General features: G+C 39.0%; 1 protein-coding gene across 1 annotated transcript in view; it reads left to right on the top strand.

Moving 5' to 3' along the window:
- The window catches only part of LOC104140353 (spermatogenesis-associated protein 7-like), a 41,982-nt gene that overhangs the window by 17,377 nt on the left and 2,543 nt on the right, over nucleotides 1-22,062 (top strand). The window contains exons 5-10 of the mRNA XM_068939834.1: nucleotides 4,642-4,763; nucleotides 6,706-7,205; nucleotides 7,331-7,391; nucleotides 8,673-8,737; nucleotides 9,392-9,463; nucleotides 12,838-12,895. Coding sequence (XP_068795935.1) covers nucleotides 4,642-4,763; nucleotides 6,706-7,205; nucleotides 7,331-7,391; nucleotides 8,673-8,737; nucleotides 9,392-9,463; nucleotides 12,838-12,895 — 878 coding nt within the window. The remainder of the gene's footprint in view (nucleotides 1-4,641; nucleotides 4,764-6,705; nucleotides 7,206-7,330; nucleotides 7,392-8,672; nucleotides 8,738-9,391; nucleotides 9,464-12,837; nucleotides 12,896-22,062) is intronic.

The following is a 22,062-nucleotide window of genomic DNA, read 5'->3' as shown; positions in this document are numbered from 1 at the left end:
TAAAAAACACCTACGCACTGTAGATTAATATGCCAACATCAGCTTTTCGAAATGATAGCTAACATTGGCAAAGAGCATCTCAAATCAAATCTAAGCATTACAGCCTAGCTTGTCACTGCTTGCTGCTGAAGGAAATGGTCTTGTTTGCTCTGAAATGTGAAATTATGCAATCACTACACCAGACAAACTACTGCCAGTGCAGGACTACAGCATTTGGCCCATAGGTGTGACCATGCGTAACTGTCCTTGTATGCACCGCCCCAAAATCAGAGATGTTATCAGTTAACAATAGCAGTAAAAACTGAGAAAAATGAAATTTCAAGTAAGTTGATAGGCGATCCATAATAACTTACATATGTTTCAGAGTTTCGTAGATACAGTAAAAATATACTTTTGCGATTATCCAGCCTAATTTTTACCCTAAGTCTTCCCTGCATTCATTCCTATTTTACAGAGTTTTGGAGGTTTTTAGAAATGTACCCGAGTCTCATTTATTTTCATCTCACTTCTCATTAAACTATTCCAAAGGCTAATTTACCTCGCTGTGAGGAATGTACTCCTTACTTTTAGTGTGAATTTGTCCAGCCTCGTTAAATCTTTGCTCGACAGACTGTATAGTTAAATTTCTGTTCTGTCTGTAGGTACTTATAAGGAATCAAGTAACTTCTTAGTCATCCTTTTGGGGAACTAAATATATTAAGCTCCTTACATCTTTCACTATGAAGCATGTTTTCCAGACTTCATCATGCTTATGGATCTTCTCTGCATCTTTCCCAATTTATAAATGCTTTTTAAATAGTAGAGTTTTAGAGGAGGACATGCAATTCTAGTAGTAGTCATCCACCTGTCAAGTGAAACAGCAGTAAAGGCTCACTGTACTTACACTTGAGATTTCCACTCTCTACAGACAATACAATACTAGTTTTGGCTACAGTGGCACTGTGGGAGGTCACAGGCAGCTGCTTATCTACCAGAGCATACAAGTGTTTTTCAGCAACATGACACTGGTTCCCAGATTAGACTCACCTCCTATAAATAATAGCCTGGTTTCTCTGAACTGAGATGTTCAGCTATCTATGCTGAAATACATACTCCTTCCCTATATCTACCTCACTGAGTGATACAAATCACTTTGTTAGAGAAAACCATTCCTTTGTTATTCACAAATTCCGCAGTTGTAATTGTTCAAACTTTATTGAAATAATTTTATGTTCTCTTTCTGATAACTGAAGGAAATAATTTAATAATGTAATATCAAAAATGATCCTTGTGTTAGAAGCACCTGGCTTGCAAGGAGTCCTCATTTCTAATTACACTGTCACATCTGCCAGTTAGGAATTTTTTAAACACACCTAATCTTGTAGCATCCTGATTCCTTAGTCCCAATGTCATGCAGGGCAAAGCCAAATAGCTTACAGAAGTCTTTTAAGTCAACACTTTATCTCACTCAGCCACAACTAAAATCTCTTTTTTTTAATCAAGTTAGCAGGATGATTATTCATAAACCTTTTTTGATTGGCATTGCTTATATTATTTACCTTAACCAAGTCTTATAACAGTCATTCATTTACTATGCTCAGGACAGATGTCGGTCTGACATGCCTAGAATACATTTACCACTTTAGCTATTATTTTTCCCCGCAGTCGTGTGAACCTTCCCTTTTGTCTCAAAACTCGTTAAAAGTTAAACATCAGCCAACTCTATTATAACACTTGGTAGGAAGTTAACCAGAACTCCTACCGCAAGCCAAAAATGAAGACATGAGCCAAGGTGTGGATAATATTTCTAACTATAATAATCATTGAGTTTTGTAACAGCTGGTAAACAACTTAGGAAAAGCCAGTTCTGGCATTATTATCCCATGTTCATACTTGGACCATAATGTTCTAACTTAGACCTGAAAATAACCTTCTTTTAGAAGGCGGCTGTGGAATCACTCTAAAGTGTTTGCCTGCTCTTCTTACAATTTAAATTTAAGATAAGTAGAACTGAAAAACACTAGATTAAAAAAAGTGGTTTAGTTTGTTTTGCTCTGCTAGAACTTTATTATCAGCTAAACTGTTTCTGCTACATAGAGTAAATTAGTGTCGGCTTATTTTGTACGTAGGCCTTTCACACAGCAGTAAAGGAGAGACAAGATTTTTCATTAAACGACAAGAATTGCCAGGAAAACAGAGTGGGAGCTATAGCATCTGAATCTTACCGTGTTTTAAAAAGGACCAGATTTCAACTAAATCCCTTTTATTTTCTTTATTTCTTGTTGCATTGACAAGAACCAGATACCAGTAGAAGTAACAGTGAAATTGTGCAATAACACTGACAAATTAATGGCTGCCACAGTAGGAAGAATGATAAATTAGGAAATAAATGAGCTTAACAGGAGGGCTCTTGAATACATTTGCCTAAATAACTGCTGTACTGGCCATACCACGAGATTGTATTCTCCTAGAGGCAGCAAATAAGTAGCCAAGAGATACTCGCTATTGCTGGGATAAAAACAGTCACATCCTGTAAGAGGCTATGGGAAAAATGCTGTATCATGATCCTCTTCTAGAAGTGAACTCCCCTCCTCCCTCTCCCCCCAAATAAATGTTTCCAGTTTTGAGCTTAGCCATATACTACAGCCTGTCCTTAAACACTTCAGCTAGGACATGGGATCAGAAAGCAAAGGATGTCTCATTTTTGCTCTTCCAAAAGGAAAAAAAAAAGACAGCTATATTTTGATATACAGAATTTGCATGTTAGTCTCTTTTTCATTCTTGGGCATTGATAGTTATTATAAGAAAGTATTTGGTGAAAGGAAGAACAGGAAGGTGTTTAGGAGCAATACATAAGACTGGCCCAAGAAGCTCAACGTGACATGGTAGCAACCAGCTTTCACACAGAACTTTAAGAAGAACATGTGAAAAGAAAAAATATGGCTGGAAAAAATAATCAGCTAAAAGCTAGAATGACTTCCACTCCTAGCCCCTTCATTCAAGCGTCTGGGGAACGTGCCAGGTTACTGCGGGGTGAGGTAATTTTAGGAAGATAGATGTAGGAGGGGAGAGATGTAGAAAGGAAACAGCATGGAGCACTGCTGGCCGTAGGTGGCTGTCAGGAGCAAGCGAGATTCAGCAGCCCTGAAGTCATGAGAAGGGGCACAGGGAAAAACACGAATGAGAAAAACTAGTAATGAGAATAGAGAAACGGGAGAGAGAGATGCTAAAAGGTGGAGAGGCAGATCTCTTAGCAGATGCGTTACAGCAAACCTGGATGTGCTGTAGGACCCCTCAGTTTGCTTCGTGTGGCTGAGACACTTACAAAACCTGGGAGTCTGAGAACGAAACCTGTTGTCTATTAGGGAAGGGGAGAAAGAGTTGTTAAGAGGCATTCTGACCCCGGAGTTTTTGCTAACTTCTCAAAAAATGAAACTATAATGCAGTGGAATGGTGGCTGTTCGACTAGGCTTAATGCCATGTGGCACATTTATAGCATGTATTTATAGTAAAAATATCAGTGAAATACTAAACAAAGTCTGTTCAAAATTTGTAGCTCTTTGACCTGGACCCTTTGATTTTTTTTGTCCTTGGTAAGGCTTGATGAAGGCTCAGCCATGCCTGGGATAGACAATTGTCCTGCCTCACCTGCACACAAAGCAGACACCACATGCAGAAGAATGGAAAGGCATTGAAGTGTTTTTCCCAGTGCTTCCCAACAAATCTTTGGCACAGCCATGAAATAAGCCAGGTCTCCTTATTGGCAGTACTGCTGCTTAGACGCAAAACAAGCTGCTTTGTCTATTTTTTTTTATGACAACAGAATGCAAAATCTTTAATCAGAATTGGGGTGCACTTTGATTGGGCACTGCACAAACATAGATAAAAGGTGAAGGTGTTAATCTCTGCATGAAAGCTACTAAGTACATTTCGTTATTTGTTCCAGTGAGTCGTATAATCCTGCTTCCTAGTCATCCAAATAGGAATTAGCATTGTCAACATGTTTTTCTTAATAGAATGATGCTATAAATTCATGTCCATGCAAGCCTGGAAGGCCAGATTATATGCCCGGGAGACTGTATTTCCCCTCTTTTAGCTATTACTGAAATCTGTGTTTTCTCAATGACCAGGCCACAGCTTTGAGGCCACCTTACAGGAAAATTGTCAACAGGTGGTGTGCCCTTTGGAAAAGCTGTCACAAACTTCCGCGAGGCAAACTGTCTACTGCGGTATCTAGTTTTTGTTTTTTTTTTAAGGCATATTTCCTTGTCACAGGGCACATTACCTCTGCCTCTCTTCTGTTTTGACCTATGTCAGCTCCTGTCCTCCTGTCTGTGTCGTCTGATCTTTTTGGATAGGGAAAAGAGAGTGGACAGGGGGCAGGAGCAAAATGCCATGTTCTGTTACCCTTCAGTGACTCATTACTTACTGTGTGAATGACTTAGGGTAGTCCTGGACTGAATTTCATTTCAGATAAGGATGTGTACTTGCGAGGAGCAGGAAGGACTTGCTCATACCAACCATTGTCATCTTTGTAGGCTACTTGATAATAAAAGAAGGAGACTGCAAAGTCTTTAGCGGGCAAAAGAAGAGTGAAAAGTAATAACTACCTGACCATTGTTTAATTTTATAAGGGTTGTGTTTGCATTTTTACATGTGCAGACAAGGATCAGCAGAAAAGAGATAGACTAATTCAAGCCCTTGAAAAGTACAAGAAGGATCATGCATATAGTCTTTCTGCTTCACCGTTCAACTCTAGAAGTGTTTCTCCAGGTCAGCAGAAGGTAAGTGATGTTCTGAAAGTGAGGGACCTGTGACATAGGTAGCATGGAGTCACATAAAAGAGACCCATTTCCTCTTAGCTGTAGTCTGAAGCACTGGTGGGGGGGGTGCTTCTAACACAGCAGTAAGTGCAGGTCTATTCAGCATGGCTTTTTATGTTCTAGTCAAATGAAGATCAACATATATGTCCTGAATGACCCACTGAGCTTGAAGGTTTTACCTAAATTGCAAGGACTTAATCATGTTTGTTGCTAGATATGGTAGCTATCCTCTCATCGAACGGTTGGTATCCCTGCATGGCTTCTCCACTGACAGCATGCATGTACACATACACTCACAAAACCACACGCAACCTCTTTGCTCCTTTGACAAATGGTGATTGAACTTAAAGTTGAAATAGTATTACTGATATGTTAATACTTAATTAGTATTACATTACATGGATAATTACATCATTACATGGATCCCTAGAAACAAAAATTGAGTGATTTCATATTAGATAATGTACTGAAATAATTCAATGAGGTATATGATGTGTATTTTATGACATTCTTATTAGGAATATTTCTTTAAACAACATTTGCAAGAGAACGAAATCCCAAAGATTTTCATAGTATTCCCACTCAAATAACACAATGCAATAATTTTACATTGTTTTACAGTATCCTCTAAATTTCATAATTGTATTTATTGAAAAAACAAAACGCTAAAATCATTAATCCTAATTCTATATATTCTACCAGATACGCTCCACGACCTCATGCTAGTGTGAGTAGGCCTGTTCTTCACCAAATTCTGCCAGTGGACTTCAGTTTACAAAGACCTGCAAAATATTTCTATTCTGTCATAGTCCAGATTCTCCTTGGAGCAAATTTTCCTCACCTTTTTATATTCAGATCATTTGGGATTTGGTGGAGGGGGAGGGGGGTTGTTTGTTTGTTTTTTCACATTTAGATCTCTGGGAGTTTTTTAAGGGCATTTTCTTTTGTTTTGTTTACCAGGAACTGAATGAGGTTAGGTTACTTTACAGAAGCTATGCATTAGCATCAGTTACTGGACTGGATACAGAAGGGCTCAATTAGGTTTCTTTATTCTATGAGACACAAGGGGTCGGACAAGGTGACCATGAGTCCCTTCCAACATTAAATCTATGATTACACAAATTTTTCAGAAAGAGGAATAAGATTAGTATAAGCTACTCTACCAACATTCTCACAGTCGTTCTTTAATTTGAAAGAGTATTTATTGATTGTAAAACTTCATATTTTTTGAGAATTGTAGTGAGTTTACCACTAGATTACCATTGAATGCCATTGATCCAACTCAAACATCTGCATTATTTTGATTTGTAAAATCTTGCTCCCAGTGAGATAAACAACAAAATGATAGGCAAGGATTTCACCTATGTTATTTATAACTATAAGGATAACAGTGCCTCTCTGTTTGAAGTCAAATGCTTAAGATGGAGTTATGCTTATACTTGCAGGGATATACAAAGAAGGAGAATTGAAGGTGCCATCCCAGTGCTTTTGGGATGCTTTTGTAAGGTTGCCATTGAGACATCAGTTCCATAAATGAGAATGCATAAAGTACAAGAAAGGAAAAATCTTCTGTTCTCTCTCCTTGAGCCCTCCCAAACATAATGGAGTTTTTATAATTCCCCAAGACTACTTGTCATTAGCAAACTCAACCTTGTAAAGAGAATGAAGACAAAAGAAACTAGACAAAGAACAGGGTGGCTTTACACCTACTGCAGTTCCTAGAGCTCTGGGAGTCATTTATACTGCTTGAGACAGTGAGACTTGCAGTGTTCCTGCTAAGGCAGTGAGTTTGAAGGCAGGTTCTCAAACTTCCTCCTGAGTGAATCAGCTTCTAGGAGACGCTCTCTTCAGTGAATTACTTTTATGATTTTGCTGTAAGTTATTTTTTTTCTTTACTTTACAGGGAAGTAGGTCACTGTTGGAAAACAGTCAGCTGTATTTGCAGTCCGGTAGGAACAAATGCTCCATGACAAAGAGAGAGCAGCCCCCCTTTGTGCCTTTTCAGAAGCTCCCTTCAAGAACTCTCTCACCAGCTTTTACTACAAGAAAGACTATCCAAAATCCTGCTCAGGATGCTTTGTCTCAAACTCATGTTCATGTAGCTAATACAGGCAGATTATCTGCTTCATCACTCCTGCATGTGCATATCAGCAGTTGCAGGAAGAAGACATTTGAAAACTCTATCAATAAAACCTACTCCGGAGACCTCCTTGACAAACATTCAGTATGCTTCACAGAGAAAAAGCAATATTTTACCCCTCGAATCTTAAAGACATCACACCAGTCTGTTCTTGTAAAACATAGATATTATAATCCTCCTCACAAAAAAAAGAGCTTCTCACCTGGCAGACCACCACTGAAATCAGTGGATGCCAGCAATGAAAAGAAAAGAGATTTGCACAGGTACTTAATCAGTTTGTTTACACATCAGTGCTGAATGTTAAGCAAATCAACTGTAGTGATTTCACTTTCAAAAACATAATTTTAAACTGAAATAATTGGTTTTCATTTTGCTTTTAATCTTTCAGTTTTTTAGAAGATGCCCTTGTGAGACCGCATTCGGATCACTTTTGTGAGAAGCCAGTTGAGGTTGGTGTACCCAGTTTGCTATAAAGAAAAATAATTGAGACAATTATTCATGTACAAAAGTTGTCCCGCTTCTGCGGATAAAAGAAGGATAATCTAAGGGGCTTTGGGAAATATAGGTTAAAAGCAAAAAGAAAAACTTAAGTCATGTTGTGAGCAGTCACTAAAATTGCAATAGAGAAATCTAGTATATGAAACTAGATAGAGTCAACAGCCTTCAATGAATAAAATAGGAAGTAAAGTAACGGGTCTCTCTGAAGAACACAAATAGGCATTATGATATATGAAAAGCAGTATATTCCAACACAAATCTATTCCTCTGAAAGGAAAGCTTTTTCCTAGCTGAATAACATCTTGCTGCACTTCAAGCAATCATATAAGCTTGTAGCTGATTTACTGACTTTTCACTTCATCCAAATAGTAACTTTGAGCCCAGAAACTTCCAGGCAAAGTGGTAAAAACTCAGGGTACAGTCAATACAGTAGTATGCCATACGTGGCTTTGCATGAAAGTTGCACTGCATTAGTTATCTGGATATTTAAAATGGAGGGAAGATTCATTTAGTGAATTTTAGTGCTCTTAAAAATAAGAAGAGTAGCAGTTGCTGAAGCCATGTATGACAGAGAGGTTCTGTGTGATTTTTTTTTGGCCTGCTAAACTCCTTAGAGGGTCTATATTGGATATACAGCTCAACCAAGACACTGTGGGCCTCATTTGTGCTAGCCCTAAGCTGCCTGGCTCTCTTCCATACGTTAATCCAACCAACAAAATATTCATTTTACAACATAAATAACAGAAGCTCCTAAATTCAGTCCTATTCCCATCTGCTAATCCTCTTGTACCTTGCACTGAAAGACAACTTTGATATCAATGTTTTTGTATCTTTTTATCTGCCTTTCGAAGATATAAATGTATTTTGCATATCCTTTGAAAGAAAAAAATTCTTATTAGTGAGTTCTGCAAATATTTCCCCTCAGAATTTCTCATTTCTTTTATATTTGCATGATTTTTCTGAGATGATTATTTATTTTGTTTTTGTTCCTGCTAACATGAATCCACCTGATAATAATGCTTTTTCTTTGTTCATAGAAGTGATTGACACTCAAGACATTATTTCAAATGAGCTGGCCTACCACTTCACTATGATGTTGTTCTGATTTTGATATGTTATGGAATCAGACTATTTGCTCCTAGAGCTCTGAAAGTAAATATAAAATGCTAATACAAATATAATCAAGGATCTACTTTTTCTCTTTACTTGTTTCTCTTTACTTATCATGGCAGAACCATGAATTACAATTTACGGATTCTGACATGCCACTTTCTCCAAGATCACAACTTCAAGGAAAGTAAGTTAAATATTCGTTTTTCCCTTTTAACTATTTCTAAGTTTTATATCAAAATATTAAAGTAGAACCTGACAGAAAATTGGAAAATTGGTGCAAGAGCCAATTAATTACAAACAGACTACATGGTGAGCAAAAGTGACACTGCTAAGGATATAGGTTCCGCTGCTTGCTTGAGAAGTGTGGGGTCAGAAAACTGGAAGAGATTTCTGGGTCATGCCATCCAGTCCCCCATTATTGTAGGCAAACTAAATAGGTGTCATTTCTTTCATAAACCAAAAAGTTAGTAATGATTTGTCTCATGATACCTGCGCTTTCTCTCCATTGCAGCTATTTTTCTTGGATTGATTATTTGTAGAAGACACAGATATTCTTAATTAATAAAATTAATTGGTTAGTAAGTAATTAGGGAGCTGACCAACAGAGCTGTGAAAATAAGTCATTTAAGAGAGTATATTCCTGGATAGTAAAAACCTCAGACTAGTAAAGAGATTCATCTCTTTTGAATATATTGACAAAATTCTGTATTTGAATTAGTTTAATTACTATAAAACTGCCCTCCAGTGAAAATCCTCCTTGGATAATTTTAGATATTTAAACCGTACTGTATTCGGTGAATGTTAAAGAAAGATGCTAACGGCTTGTGTATTTCTACAGAGCAGAAGACTATCTTTGTTTTCTTGAAGATCTTACAAATGATATTTTGATTAGAAGTTGTTATCACAAAGCGTAAGTACTTGGCATTTCTTATTCATTTGAGTAAAGAATTTTTGACCAGCCATTCCATTAATGTTAAGAACTGGTTTTAATGAGATTAAAGTGAAACTTGAAATCAGTCTAATTTGATGCATACTTTTGTGATTGCACTTTATAGTAGTCATGATTTAAGCTGTGTAGCTGAACAGAAAATGTTTTCAGTGAGCCTTATACTTCCCAGTAACTTCTAGCAGAAGCATAGAAACATTATGTTCTCGTACTCTCTTCTCAAGCTCATTCCCTTATGGTGGTATACTTTATTATTGCAGTAGTCTGATTCCAGTTCTTATCTGAGTCAATCCTGAGCTAACATATGATGAAACAGCAATGAGTCTTCCTTAGCAAAGTGCAAAAGATTTTGTCTTGAGAGTTCTTTTTCCATAATGTAAGAGCAAAATAAAAAATACAATCGTTTTTTGTAAGATATATGCATAAAGTAGAGTCAAAATACCTGGTAGTGCTGCTGTCTAACTGCAGCATCCTTTAATGTTTTCGTGTTCTATACATGAAATTCTGTCACACACAAACATACACACACACCTACCACCATGCACTCCCTTTCTGTCTATCACATTTCTAGTAGGTAGTATTTAGAGGGCTATGATAAACCACAGGTCTGTTTGTAGGCCTGCTAAAAGCTACAATATTGCATCTTCCATTTCCTATAGCGTTTCCTGGCCTGCATCTTAAACAGGAGACACTTTTCCTTTAAGAGATAATTTAACCCCAGTATATAAGACTTAGTCTTCATCAAGTTGCTGTGCTTTGAGGCTGCAGAGTGCTAACCCCTGAAATCAGTCAGACTTGTTCTGACATCAGATCGAGATATTTCCCTTTCAATCTAGAGAACTTCAGTTAAAATCCTTAAGGGTCTTTTAAGACTCTTTGTTAAGAGCTGTAAACATGAGTGGGGATTTTTCTGAGCAATCAGTTAAAGATACTGATTTTCTTCCTTCCTTCCAGGTATAGCAATTTTCAGACTAATTTAAAGTCTCATATTAGAAGCAGGTGTATCAGGTTTCACTTTTAATTTTTTGCTCACACTGGGAGGAACATGACTGGCTTTTAAAAATACTGACTTACTGCATATTTAAGAGGTTGCTAAGTATCATGCATGCCCATACATACAATTATAAATAAGATAACAGTCAAATAAAATCTCAAAAAGCTACTATGTATCAGGCCCAAATTAAAAGAAGGATTGTCATCCTTCAGAAAATGAAATTTTTCTCTGTATATACACAGTGAAAACAAAACGAGTGCAGAAGAACATAAACTTTTGCCTTTGTGATGTGATAGCAGCAGGGATTGTGCGCATGCTCCCATATTGCGCACAACTCGGAACGCTGCTGGGAAGACAGTTGTCCATGCGGCAGGCTTGTCAGGTGAAAGGACCTCTTGACTGACTTCACAGAATCACAGAATGGTGGAGGTTGGAAAGGAACTCTGGAGATCATCTAGTTCAACCCCCCTGCTCCAGCAGGGTCACCTAGCACATTGCCCAGGATTGTGTCCAGATGGCTTTTGAATATCTCCAAGGATGAAGACTCCACAGCCTCTCTAGACAACCTGTTCCAGTGCTCAGTCACCCTCACAGTGAAGAAGTTTTTCCTCATGTTCAGACGAACCTGCCTGTGCTTCAGTTTCTGCTCATTGCCTCTTCTCCTGTCACTGGGCACTGCTTGAGAAGAGTCTGGCCCCATCCTCTTAACACCCTCCCTTCAGATACTTATACACATTGATCAGATCCCCCCTGAGCCTTCTCTTCTCCAGGCTGAACAGGCCCAGCTCTCCCAGCCTTTCCTCATATGACAGATGCTCCAGTCCCTTAATCATCTTCGTAGCCCAGTAGCTGCATATCTCTGTTGTACTGGGGAGCCCAGCACTGGACACAGTACTCCAGATGTGTCCTCACCAGGGCTGAGTAGAGGGGGAGGATCACCTCTCTCAGCCTGCTGGCAATGCTCTGCCTAATGCAGCCCACGATACCATTGGCCTTCTTGGCCACAACCGCACATTGCTGGCTCATGGTCAACGTGTTGTCCACCAGGACCCCCCAGGTCCCTCTCCACAGAGCTGCTTTCCAGAAGGTCAGCCCCCATGGGCTGTTTATGGAGGTTGTTTAGATACTTTATTAACTCATAAAATAAAGATTGCTAAAAATACATAAATAACGATCCACTGGTTTTTTGGGCAGGCTCTAATAACAGAACTTAATTTCTCTGTAGAAACAAAAAAAAGAACAATAAAAAGTGGTCTTTTATTTTAAATCCAGAGTTGAATTTCTAAATAGATTTTAGTGATGCACTATAAAAGATACAACCGGTAGCTTTAGCTAATGTGCTGCAGGATTAAGACCTCCATTTATTTAGACCAGCTTCTCTACAGATAAAACCCGAAGTAGCCTCCCAAGTCAAATGTGCAGTATGTAGCTGAAACAGTCCTGCTGAGACCTCCACTTTGTTGCAGATATACATTTTCCATGACACTCTCAAAACCCAGTCACTGGGTTAGATTTGACTAAATTATGATTGTTGAACCCGGAGAACTAATTTCTCTAGTCAGTTAGGTCTTTATTTTTTTATAGATGCTCATCACAATTAGTATGTCTTTTGCTTGCAGCTTATGCAACCATCAAGAAAAATATTCTGGGAGCGCTTTTTGAAGGCATCTCTCTTTCTCTAGTATACCTAGTTAACAAAAATCTGCCCATGAGAGTTCAATATTTCCCTTAAAAGTTACTGAAAAGGAGGCCTGAGTACAAAGAGACTGTGCAAGTGATCTTTAGAGATCTAAAGGAGTTGGCTAGAGGCAATTTCAAAAGTCCTTTCTGAGTAATGAATTATAATGGACAAAGGAACTATAGCTATAAATGAGTCTTAGAGTACTGCCCGGTACCCTGAGCAGTTTCACCCAGTTAACATGTGGTGGAATGGTATTTGCAAACCCATGTGGCAACAGAGGGACATAGGCCCCACCAAATTACAGAGGTGGGCTACTGCACTGTGATGGACAGCACCAACACTCTTGTATTTGGAGGAAAGCACGCTGTATTAAATGTGGAAGAGTAGTTTGGAATACCATACAGAGGCTCTCCCCATCACAGTTCCTGCTCAACAGCATGCACTTGGAATGAGGATATTCAACAACTGTACAAATATTTAAGACTTTTTTTTTTAAATCCACTTACAGCTATGGTAGGGAAGCGGGGAGATGGAGCAAAAGTGAAGAGTCGGGGTATATTTTAAGTGATCTGAAAGACAGGCCAAACGATATTTTTCGTTTGGAAGTGTATGGGCTTTGAATACTCTCTTTTTGCACTGATGTTCCTTTTTACTCTTTTTAAGGGCATTAGAAGATGTATTTCAAATGCACATTAAAAGTAAGAGGCATAACCTTGATGAGGTGAGCAAAAAATGTCTATTATTAAATTCTCTGTCACCTACAGGAGAAATGTTGTATATCAATGCTGAGCAACAATTTATGGCAGATTGACTGCTACACAATTTAAATACAAGGTGAGAAGAAACTGCTTCTATAAAAGCAGCAGGTAGAGTGTTTTCTGTGGAAAATTGCTAGAGAGAGATTTTTCTATGTTTCTCTATATTTTTCTAATAGGGCTTCCAAAAGATGGATAATGTACTTAGTGTGCAGAATGGCTTTAATTACATAAAACCTATTTATGAAGAACATTTGTTGCTGCACTTTTTTGCTGTGATTGCTCTTTTCTAGAGTAGAACAACAAGAGAGATTTGTAGTCTGTGGCTAGATCCAGTAAGAAAACCTTGCTTTGTAATAACTTGCTTTTAGGATTTTGGTCCCCAGAGCAGAATATAAAACTCCAGAGTTCAACATTAAGGCCCCCCATGTGGTGCCTGCCAAGAGTTATACACCTTACAGCACTTTCCTGAAAATCTCCCATGCTGAGAGAGGATCGACCTTGGGAAAGACAATAGGAAATGCCAGGCATGAATATGTGTCCACATTCCTGTCTTTCCTCTGCAGATTTGGCATCATTTAGGATGAACGAAAGCACCTCTGCCTGTTTTAATCCAGATCTTAAGCCCTGCTCCCAGAAGAGGGCTCTATAACTGCTGTTTGAAAGACCTCTGTAGGACACAATGTTTTCCTTTTAAAAGTCATTCACAGAGAAAATGGTGTTAGCAGTGTACCTTTGCTGCTATCTTTTCTGTTAGCCCAGAGAGGTTGAAGCATTTGCCCATTAAGTGTGGGAGTCAGATTCAGCTTCCTCCTCGAGAGTGGGTAGGCCCAAATCCAGTCCCACACCTTATGAGCAAATACCCAAAATGGGCATTTTGCTTTCCAGCTTTTGAAATTGTTCCACTGGGTAAGATAACATGATCAAACAGGGAGACGCTGGCGTTGTAAGTTGGGGCTGCAGCACTCATGAGGGAGGTTTTCCTCCTCCCTCATGACTATCAAGTATACATTGCTTTTTCTTTGCAGTCTCCGTATTTAAAAAAAAAAAAAAGGAGAGGGGAGAGACCAAAGAATCCCAAGAGCCTGGAGCAGAACTGTGAGGGCCACAGAGGGCTCAGGCCTTTAGTCACATTTTTTCCACTTTGCACTGCCTGCCAGCTGCTGGCAGGTGGGTTTCTGCTTAGCCTACAGGGCTTAGGTTTTGGTGCTGTTTCGTCCCACGCTTCTGCCATGTCCTGTAGGGAGTGAGATTGCTCATTCTAGCCTTTAGAGGAATTTGGTGCTTGAGTCCTTCCTCTGGCTCTCTCTCTCAGTGCTTCTGTGCAAGGCAATTTCATTAGGTTTAATGATCAAGACTAATAAATGGTCGGAGGTTTGGACTTTGCATTCTAAAGCTCATACCGCTACAGCACAGAGGGGCGCGTTTTTGTGGACCTGACATAGTGTGGCATTTAAACAGACTACCTCTGCTTATTTGTTTCTGAAAGGTAACACCGCTATTTGGTATTGTACTTTCTTCAACAGTGGGTAAGTGGGAGTTATGCATATGCTTTGCACGACGAATAAATAACAATCAAAGGAATTACAAAATAACTAGAATGTAGAAGGTTATTTTGTCTTTCAAAATGCCTCAATTAGGATAGAAATGGTGTTTTGGTATCTGTTTAGATGCTAGTCTTATTGACAGTCAGTAGGTAGCAAAAGTGTCTGAGGAACAATCTGAGCTGAAATTAGTGAATTTTAAGTCAGTTTTGTGGGAAAAAAAGTATTTAGAAATAGTACCTCAGCTTGAGAGGATTTGTAATTTACATCTGTCTAGAGAATGTTGAGCATATATCTAAGGTCGACTCCTGCAAGACACTGAGTGCCTTACAGGTGCAGCTGAGAATCCTTTAGTAGAAGATGCAACGTACCTGATTCCTCCCAGAAGGATCCCAGCACTTCTAAAAGAGGAGCTGTTAAGCAGCAGTGGATTTTGAGTATATCCTGTTGCAATAAATTTGATATCTAGCTATATGCTGTTCTGCACTTGGGAAGATTTAAACTTGGCATCTTTGTTTTCAAAAATACTGACTAAAGACATTGAAGAAATTTAGAAAATAGGAGTAAGATAATTAGTGGAGAATGAATTGATTTATAGGATCAATTCATAGTGGGGGCATAGGATTTAGTTGTACAGGAATGAAAGGAAAAAGACCAAAACTGCCTTTATATGTTAGAAGGATGTAGCATGCAAAGGAGAACAAGGGATTCTTTGGAAAAATAATATGTAACATAAGCAAAGATTAAATGAGAAGGGTAAGCATAATGTACATCAGGAGAAGCTTGCTGGTAGTGAGGTTTATTAGAAAAGGAATAGTTCCACAGATGGAAGCTGAATTGCTGGGTTCCATATTAGGTGGACTTGAATGTCCTACAAAATATTTTTCTTTTTTGGTTTCTGTTTGTCTTCAAACCAAAGCCTTTTTGTACACTATCACTGTGTTTGGACCAGATAGATAGACAAAATAGTAAGATGGAAACATTTTTCAAGGTCGTTGTGCTGCTTTTTTTTTTTTTTACCCACACTAGATGTTTGTTGACTTGTTATTTGTCAGCAAGTTGGGTACTTGCTTCCCTGGCCTATGTTATTCTGTGTACGCCCTATCCGAAACCAGTGCACTCTCCAAGTCCGTGTTGGCACTTATTTATGCAGCATAGTGTCTGAGATCTGTTCACAAAAACAACCTCCGCTCTGGCCTACTGCTAGCTCATGCACCATTGGGATGCTTAAACCCTGCTGGCTGCATTGCCTGAACCAGTGTCTCTTCCGTGTGCTTGTGTTTGGCCATGCATCAGCCAGCATCCCCCGGTAATCTCCACTGCTTACTGGGAAATATGCCTCAGTTGTACTTGTAGACTCTTCTCCAGCTCTTAGGAAAAGAGAATGGCAGCTTCTCTCTTTGAGAGAGGATACACACTGAAAGCAATTTTACATTGGGGATGGAAGGGGAGAAGGAAGAGACTGTGTAATTAGGTTAGGAAAGAAAGATGCTAACTGCATGCCTAGGAAGGAGAGTGTGAAGAAAGAGTATAGGAAAATACGTGCAGGGAGGGAAGGAGGACAGTGTCTCAAAACACAAGAAGCTAAACTTTTAAAACAAAAAATATTTAACACCCTCCACCTTCTATTATTCTCGAGGTACATAGATTGTATAGTTATTGGTATAAAGTGAGGGCACAGAGGGCAGTTCTTGCACTACAATCCAGCCCAAGGCAACTTTCAATCTAGTTCATCAAGATATATCTGAGGAACAATTTTCTTTGCTTTAGAACAAGTAATTTCAAACTTTGCCCAGGAGAAGGCATGCACCGCTCCTCCTTGACAAGATTTATTTTTGCCTTTCATGCTGTTTTACTACCTCTGAAGATTGCATTTTGTGGTCTGCTTGGAAATCTTCAGCTGAGGGTGCTTTTTACCTACCCAACCCTGGAGGTTCATACATATTTCTTTATATTTTAAAATTATATTTTTTCTCCAATACTGGAGAATTCTTCTAACATACTTCTACAGAGAGAAAAAATTTCCCCGTGTTTTATGCTAATGAAATGATCTGTAATCAGGAACACTTGTAAGAGATTTTTATCTGGCCATTTGGTCAAAAACAGCATTAAGCAGTTTTTCACCTCTGGAAATACATGGAAGATGTTTCATTTGCAGAGTATCGGTCTCAAAAATCTCTTCTATACTCAGATTCAATTCAAGAAGCCATAAATTCCATGAAAAATATTTTCTTTAAAAAATACTGGTTCTTGCTAGAAGGTACAGGTAAAAGAGTAGTTCTTAGAATCCAGGAGAGTGGAAAATGTCACTCTTGGGCTTGAAATAGCCCCTGGAATGGGTCTGTAAGTGTATTCTTTCAGGAGATTGATGAGAAATTAACGTGGCACCTGCAGGGGTTCGGGCTACACTGCTGGTCTGTCTTCCATGAAACAAACTGTGCCAAGTAACTCATTTCCTGGAATTGTATCATATAAAGCCTAAAACTGCTGCCGACACAAAGTAGTATCTGACGCTTGTTTTATGTCTTTACTTTTAGGGGGACCATAAAGTGTTCTCTCTCAAAAAAATGTATTGAAGACACACAGGAGTTACTTTAGGAGGGGGGGAGGTGGAAGACAGCTGTTAAACAGCAGTTAGCAGCGTTAGCAAACATTTTAGGACAAGAAACGTAGAAGAGCGTAGGCAGCTGCATGCCTTGTTGGTGTGAAAGTTGAGGAGCCATCTTACCAGACCAGATAAAATGATTTGCTTTGATTACTGTATGAGTACAACATCGATAATAAGACCTGACAGAAAGTGACATAGGCTCTTTGATAGCCATTAGTGGAAAGGATCTATTTTTACATTTCTTCGGCAAAAAATCCTTTAGATGTACCAGACTCTAGCACTATCCTGGGTCACACCCAGAAGCTGAAGAAAGCAACCTCTGTTTAATCCCTGACACTGTCTCCTACACGTTCTTTGCCCTCCTTCAAGTGCTGTACCCTTTCTACTTAGCCTATCACATCTCTTGGGATTGCCTTAAAAGGAGATGTATCAGCAGATGAGTGTGGTTTGGGATGCTAATGCAATAATTATGGGCTTAATCATCAAAGTGAATAAGCAATTTACCAACACAGTCACTTTCAGCATTGTGCACTGTTACCATTTAAATCCAGATTTTTGTAATATACCATAATTAGATACTGCACATGGGAAAGTTTTAAATGTAAACCAGTAAAAAAAAAAAAAATCACTGCTCTGAGATTAGCACAGGGCCTGAGTTTATCCTTTTCACAACAGCAAATGTCAGTCATCAGAGTAAGTGGAAACTTCCCTCCAAACCAATACTGACCTGGGGGCCCAATCACAACCAGAAGGGAAATGTTCTGTGAGACTTGTTATCTTCTGCATAGGACTTAAAGTAGGAATCTTGTACTTTGGCAAAGTAGCATGGCTAATATTTTTAGAAATTCTAACATGAATAGTTTCATTTCAGTTTCTTAAATTTCTTCTGTTGTTTCAATTGGACATACTTATTTCACTGCCTACCGTGGCACACTGCATAGCTGGGTATGCTAAAATGTTGCTCCGGTTCTTCAGATTGCATGTGCGCAAGCAGTTGTGACTCTGCAGTGGCAAATACTGATTTCTTCAAGCACACAGGTATCTGTCTGTATAAATCAGGGTTTCTGTATGTGGAGACAATTAAAAATATGTGAATATTTTTCAGTGACATGAGTATCACTGAACTTGGTCTATCTCACAGCCACAGGATACATGTACAATAAAATCTTCACACCTGAATGGCTAACAGCTTTGATTACTTTAGCCTCTAATAGTAAACATAGCCTATTCTCTGGATCATACTTTAATTATATGTCAGCAAGCTTCAAAATTAGATTTAGAGGGGAAAAGAGAGGATAAAGTCACATTCAGATAGTTAAAACACAGAATCAAATCTGTCTGAAGCAGAACTGGTTAGATCTGCACCATGCAGGGTCTGAGCCCAAGCTCTCTCAGGCCGCAGTCTTTCGTAGCCTTCTCCACCTTACTGGATTTTTCCCTTTTGTTGAAATTTCCCTTTAGCAATCAGCTCAGCAAAATAAAATACCTAAGAGAGAAAGTTACCTTTTAATATCTAAAAAGAGCAGTCTGCAGGATAGGTTTTGATAACTTTTAGATTAATTCAAAAATTATGATAAGAATAGCTCTTTTCACTATTCTTAATGGCTATCGAGGCCATAAACCCCTTAGAAGGAAAACAAAACTCTTGACCTTCAAGACTGCAACGTCATCTGTCTGTTTGAAAAAGCATGTGCACAGAGCGATCCACTGGATCTCTTTCACTGGAGTTTCACGCCATACTTTCTTAAGCCAATATGCTAAACTAGAAGTGTGAGTTACTTTTGAAGCACTGGATATTTTCCAGTGTTTCCATCTCATGGAGGGTGCATTATCTATCATCCCTAATATGTTTCAACATGAAGAATTAGTTTTCTGTTAAAGTGCTTAAGATTCAATGCCCACCACAATGACCTTCAATTTGAACTCGATCTTATAATGTTGCCAGTAAATTCCTTGGGATCTGCTGAACAGCTTCTAATTCTCCCCATCTTGTTTCCCCTTTCTATGTGACGTGTTCTAGACTCCATTTTTTGTCAGAAATACCCAGAGGTCTATTTCCACAGACCAAAAAGAGACAACATCACAGGCAATCAGAGATATTATCTCTTATTAAAGGAAAATTCTTTGGGGATGTTCTAGTAATCCTAATCGATTAACCTATAATCCATTTTCCACTTGACTCATTCTTACTGTAATAATAATTTTTTCAGTCTTCAGCAAGTCAAACCTCATTGAACAGGGCCTCTCAGGCCATTCTGCAATTATCTGCCATTCAGAATTTGGTCTTACATTTTTCAAGACGGTTAGCAGTCAAAAAGTTCACCTAACTGGCTGGAATCCAAACTGTGGATCATATATTTCATCACTTGATCTGTTTTCCCTTCTTCTCCTATTACCATTATACTGGATCACAGATGTATTTAGCTCAACCCTCTTGCTTCTTTGTAAGACTGAAATAGATAAGCACATGGGTCACAGAAAAACGTGTGAGAAAAAACCCTGTTTTGCCCCAGTGAATTTTGGAATTTCAAGCCTGTGCCTTACCTCTGAGGAACCTGTGCACATGCCAGAAATAACCTTGGACTATGTGAGTCCTAAGCTGTGATTTAGTAGCAATATGTTCCACATTACCCTTTTTTTTTTTTTTTTAGAATAAAATTTACATGTTCCTCTGCTCAGCCCACCCCATGAGCTCCTTTTAACTTCTAACTCCAACCCTTTGTTCACCTCCTGGAAAGAGGAGAGCACCCATTTCCCCAGCTTTACTGTGACTAGCACAGACTGGTGAATATGCGCTGCAAGCTGCTACCTCATGCAACATGTTTTCCTGGAGCTGCTGCTCCTCAACAGCTTACTGTATGCAAGCTCTTATCTTCCCATGGGCACTTACCACAGATCAGCTCACATAGAGGACAGGGGGAGAAAGGTGCAAGTTTAATAGGTTTCAAGCTGTTACTTGCATTATAGGTGCATAAAGACATTCCTGTACGTATGCAGAAGTACTCCAGTGTTGCTCAGGCATTGCTAGAAGTGTCAAATTTGCAAGCCTATAGGGCAGGGCTTGCTTTTAGTATCTCATACGTGGCATAGATTCAAACTGCACTTGCAACACTAAAACTAGCCTCTTTGCTGCAGTAACAAGAATATTCCTGCAATGCGTTGCGACTCCTGACTAACTGAACTCTCGTGCTGAGTTACTGCAGCTTCTGCGTTTCAGGCACGTGGCTTTTTGCCATGGTCCATTGAATAGTCTTCTCACATGATCAGCCGCGTTTTGCTTACTTAAATTCACTGCAGTTCTGGTTTGATACTGGGTTGCTTTTCACCACCTCTTCAGCAGTCTAGCTTTTCTGCTTCACTGCAGCACTGGAGGCAATTTAGCACTGGAGGGACTTAGCTGTAAAGAGAGAATCTGACTGCAAAATTTCTTGCAAATGAAAGATAAAACCTCTGAAACTCCTTTAGTGAGCTAAAGGAAATAAATGAATGAGATAGCAGGGACAAAAGTGAAACACTCACTTAACTGAAACCTCATTTCAGTTTATTTTTCTGCAGTTGATTAAGTATTAAGGAAAATGGACGTAGAAAGCACATTTTAAAGCAATCAAGTACTGCCAGAAATCAAATCAACAATTTGAAAAGCCAACAACACTGCTCTCTGGCATCTGATAAAATAAGATATTTGACAGGGAACAATATGTGCAGCACTGGCTAATTGAGAGGCAAGGGGAAGAACAATCATAGCTGCATTACTGACTTTACAGAACATCTCCTGTGTACCACAGGGACAATAAGAATTTTTGGAATCCTCCTGCCTTGCTGCAGCAAGCCAGCAGTTGCTTACATTCCCATTGACATTGTATGAGAATGTACCCTAAGCAGCCATACAGAAATAGCAGCTGTAGTGACTGAAATTGCGAAAATTTGCCTTTAAACTGCGTTTAATCACACACTTTCCTCTGCTGGTGAAGAGATATGGGATAAGAAACAAACAGGAAAGAAATCTTCATTAAAGTTTGCTCTGTTCGCAGCATCCTTTGTTATAGCTCATCGATGCGTCTTACAACCCTATACCAATTTATACGGAATGGAATAGGTTTATTCCAGTTTTAGTTCCACTATAGATTAGGCTGACTGGGTGTTTTTTCAAAGTGTCAGTATTAGAATAAGGGCAGGACTTCAGTTTTGCTGCCTTCTAGTTTTGAGCTGTAGCTAAACACAGTGTTAGCTCTACCTATGAACGTGTCTACATTTTTAGAAGCTCCGGCAGAAGTTTCGTGGCTAGGGTTTATTCATGGTAGACGATTCGCTATCATTTTTTCATGTAATTTTAGAAAATTAAAATGATCCTTACAACACAGGCAACATGCAGCTTTGTCAGGTACCCAGACAATGGGAACCTAGCAATGTGCCTCCACCCCGAGCTGCAGCATTTCTGTTGTTTGTTTTGTGAATACTCAATAGGCAAAATCAGGCGTTTGTATCGAGGTGAAAGAAACAATTCCCTTTTTTTCCACGATGAATCTGTGATTCCAAAGGTTAGAAGAACTGAGAAAGAAGTTTTGTATTCGTGTGGTTAATGAGCATATCAAATTATAACAAGCCATAGTAGTAAAAATGAAATATTTAAAAACTCCAGTGTTTTACATTTTTCCCAACATTCATTAGGACTGGTCAACTTCCTTATGAATGGTCTACATCTGCTTAAGTTTCTTGCACTTTTCTTTGAAGAATCTGGTACTATACGCTCCTGAAAGCAAGGAACTACGCTATGGAGTGGTGGGCTGCCTCAGCCCGGCAATCCCTCCCTTCCTGGCTGTGGCATAGTTTCTTGCTTGCTGATACTCCTGACGTTTGTTCTGGTCACCTTTTCCAGTGAAGCCAGTAACGGGGACTGAGACACCTGAACAAACCAATCTTTTGCATCCTTCCCATTCATAAAAAAAAAGGCTATGTAGGGGACGTGCAGTTAATTGGAGAG

This window comes from Struthio camelus, chromosome 3, assembly GCF_040807025.1.
Source record: "Struthio camelus isolate bStrCam1 chromosome 3, bStrCam1.hap1, whole genome shotgun sequence".
Lineage (NCBI taxonomy): Eukaryota > Metazoa > Chordata > Aves > Struthioniformes > Struthionidae > Struthio > Struthio camelus.
Note: the sequence above shows the minus strand (reverse complement) of the source record. Positions and strands in the feature narration are given on the sequence as shown.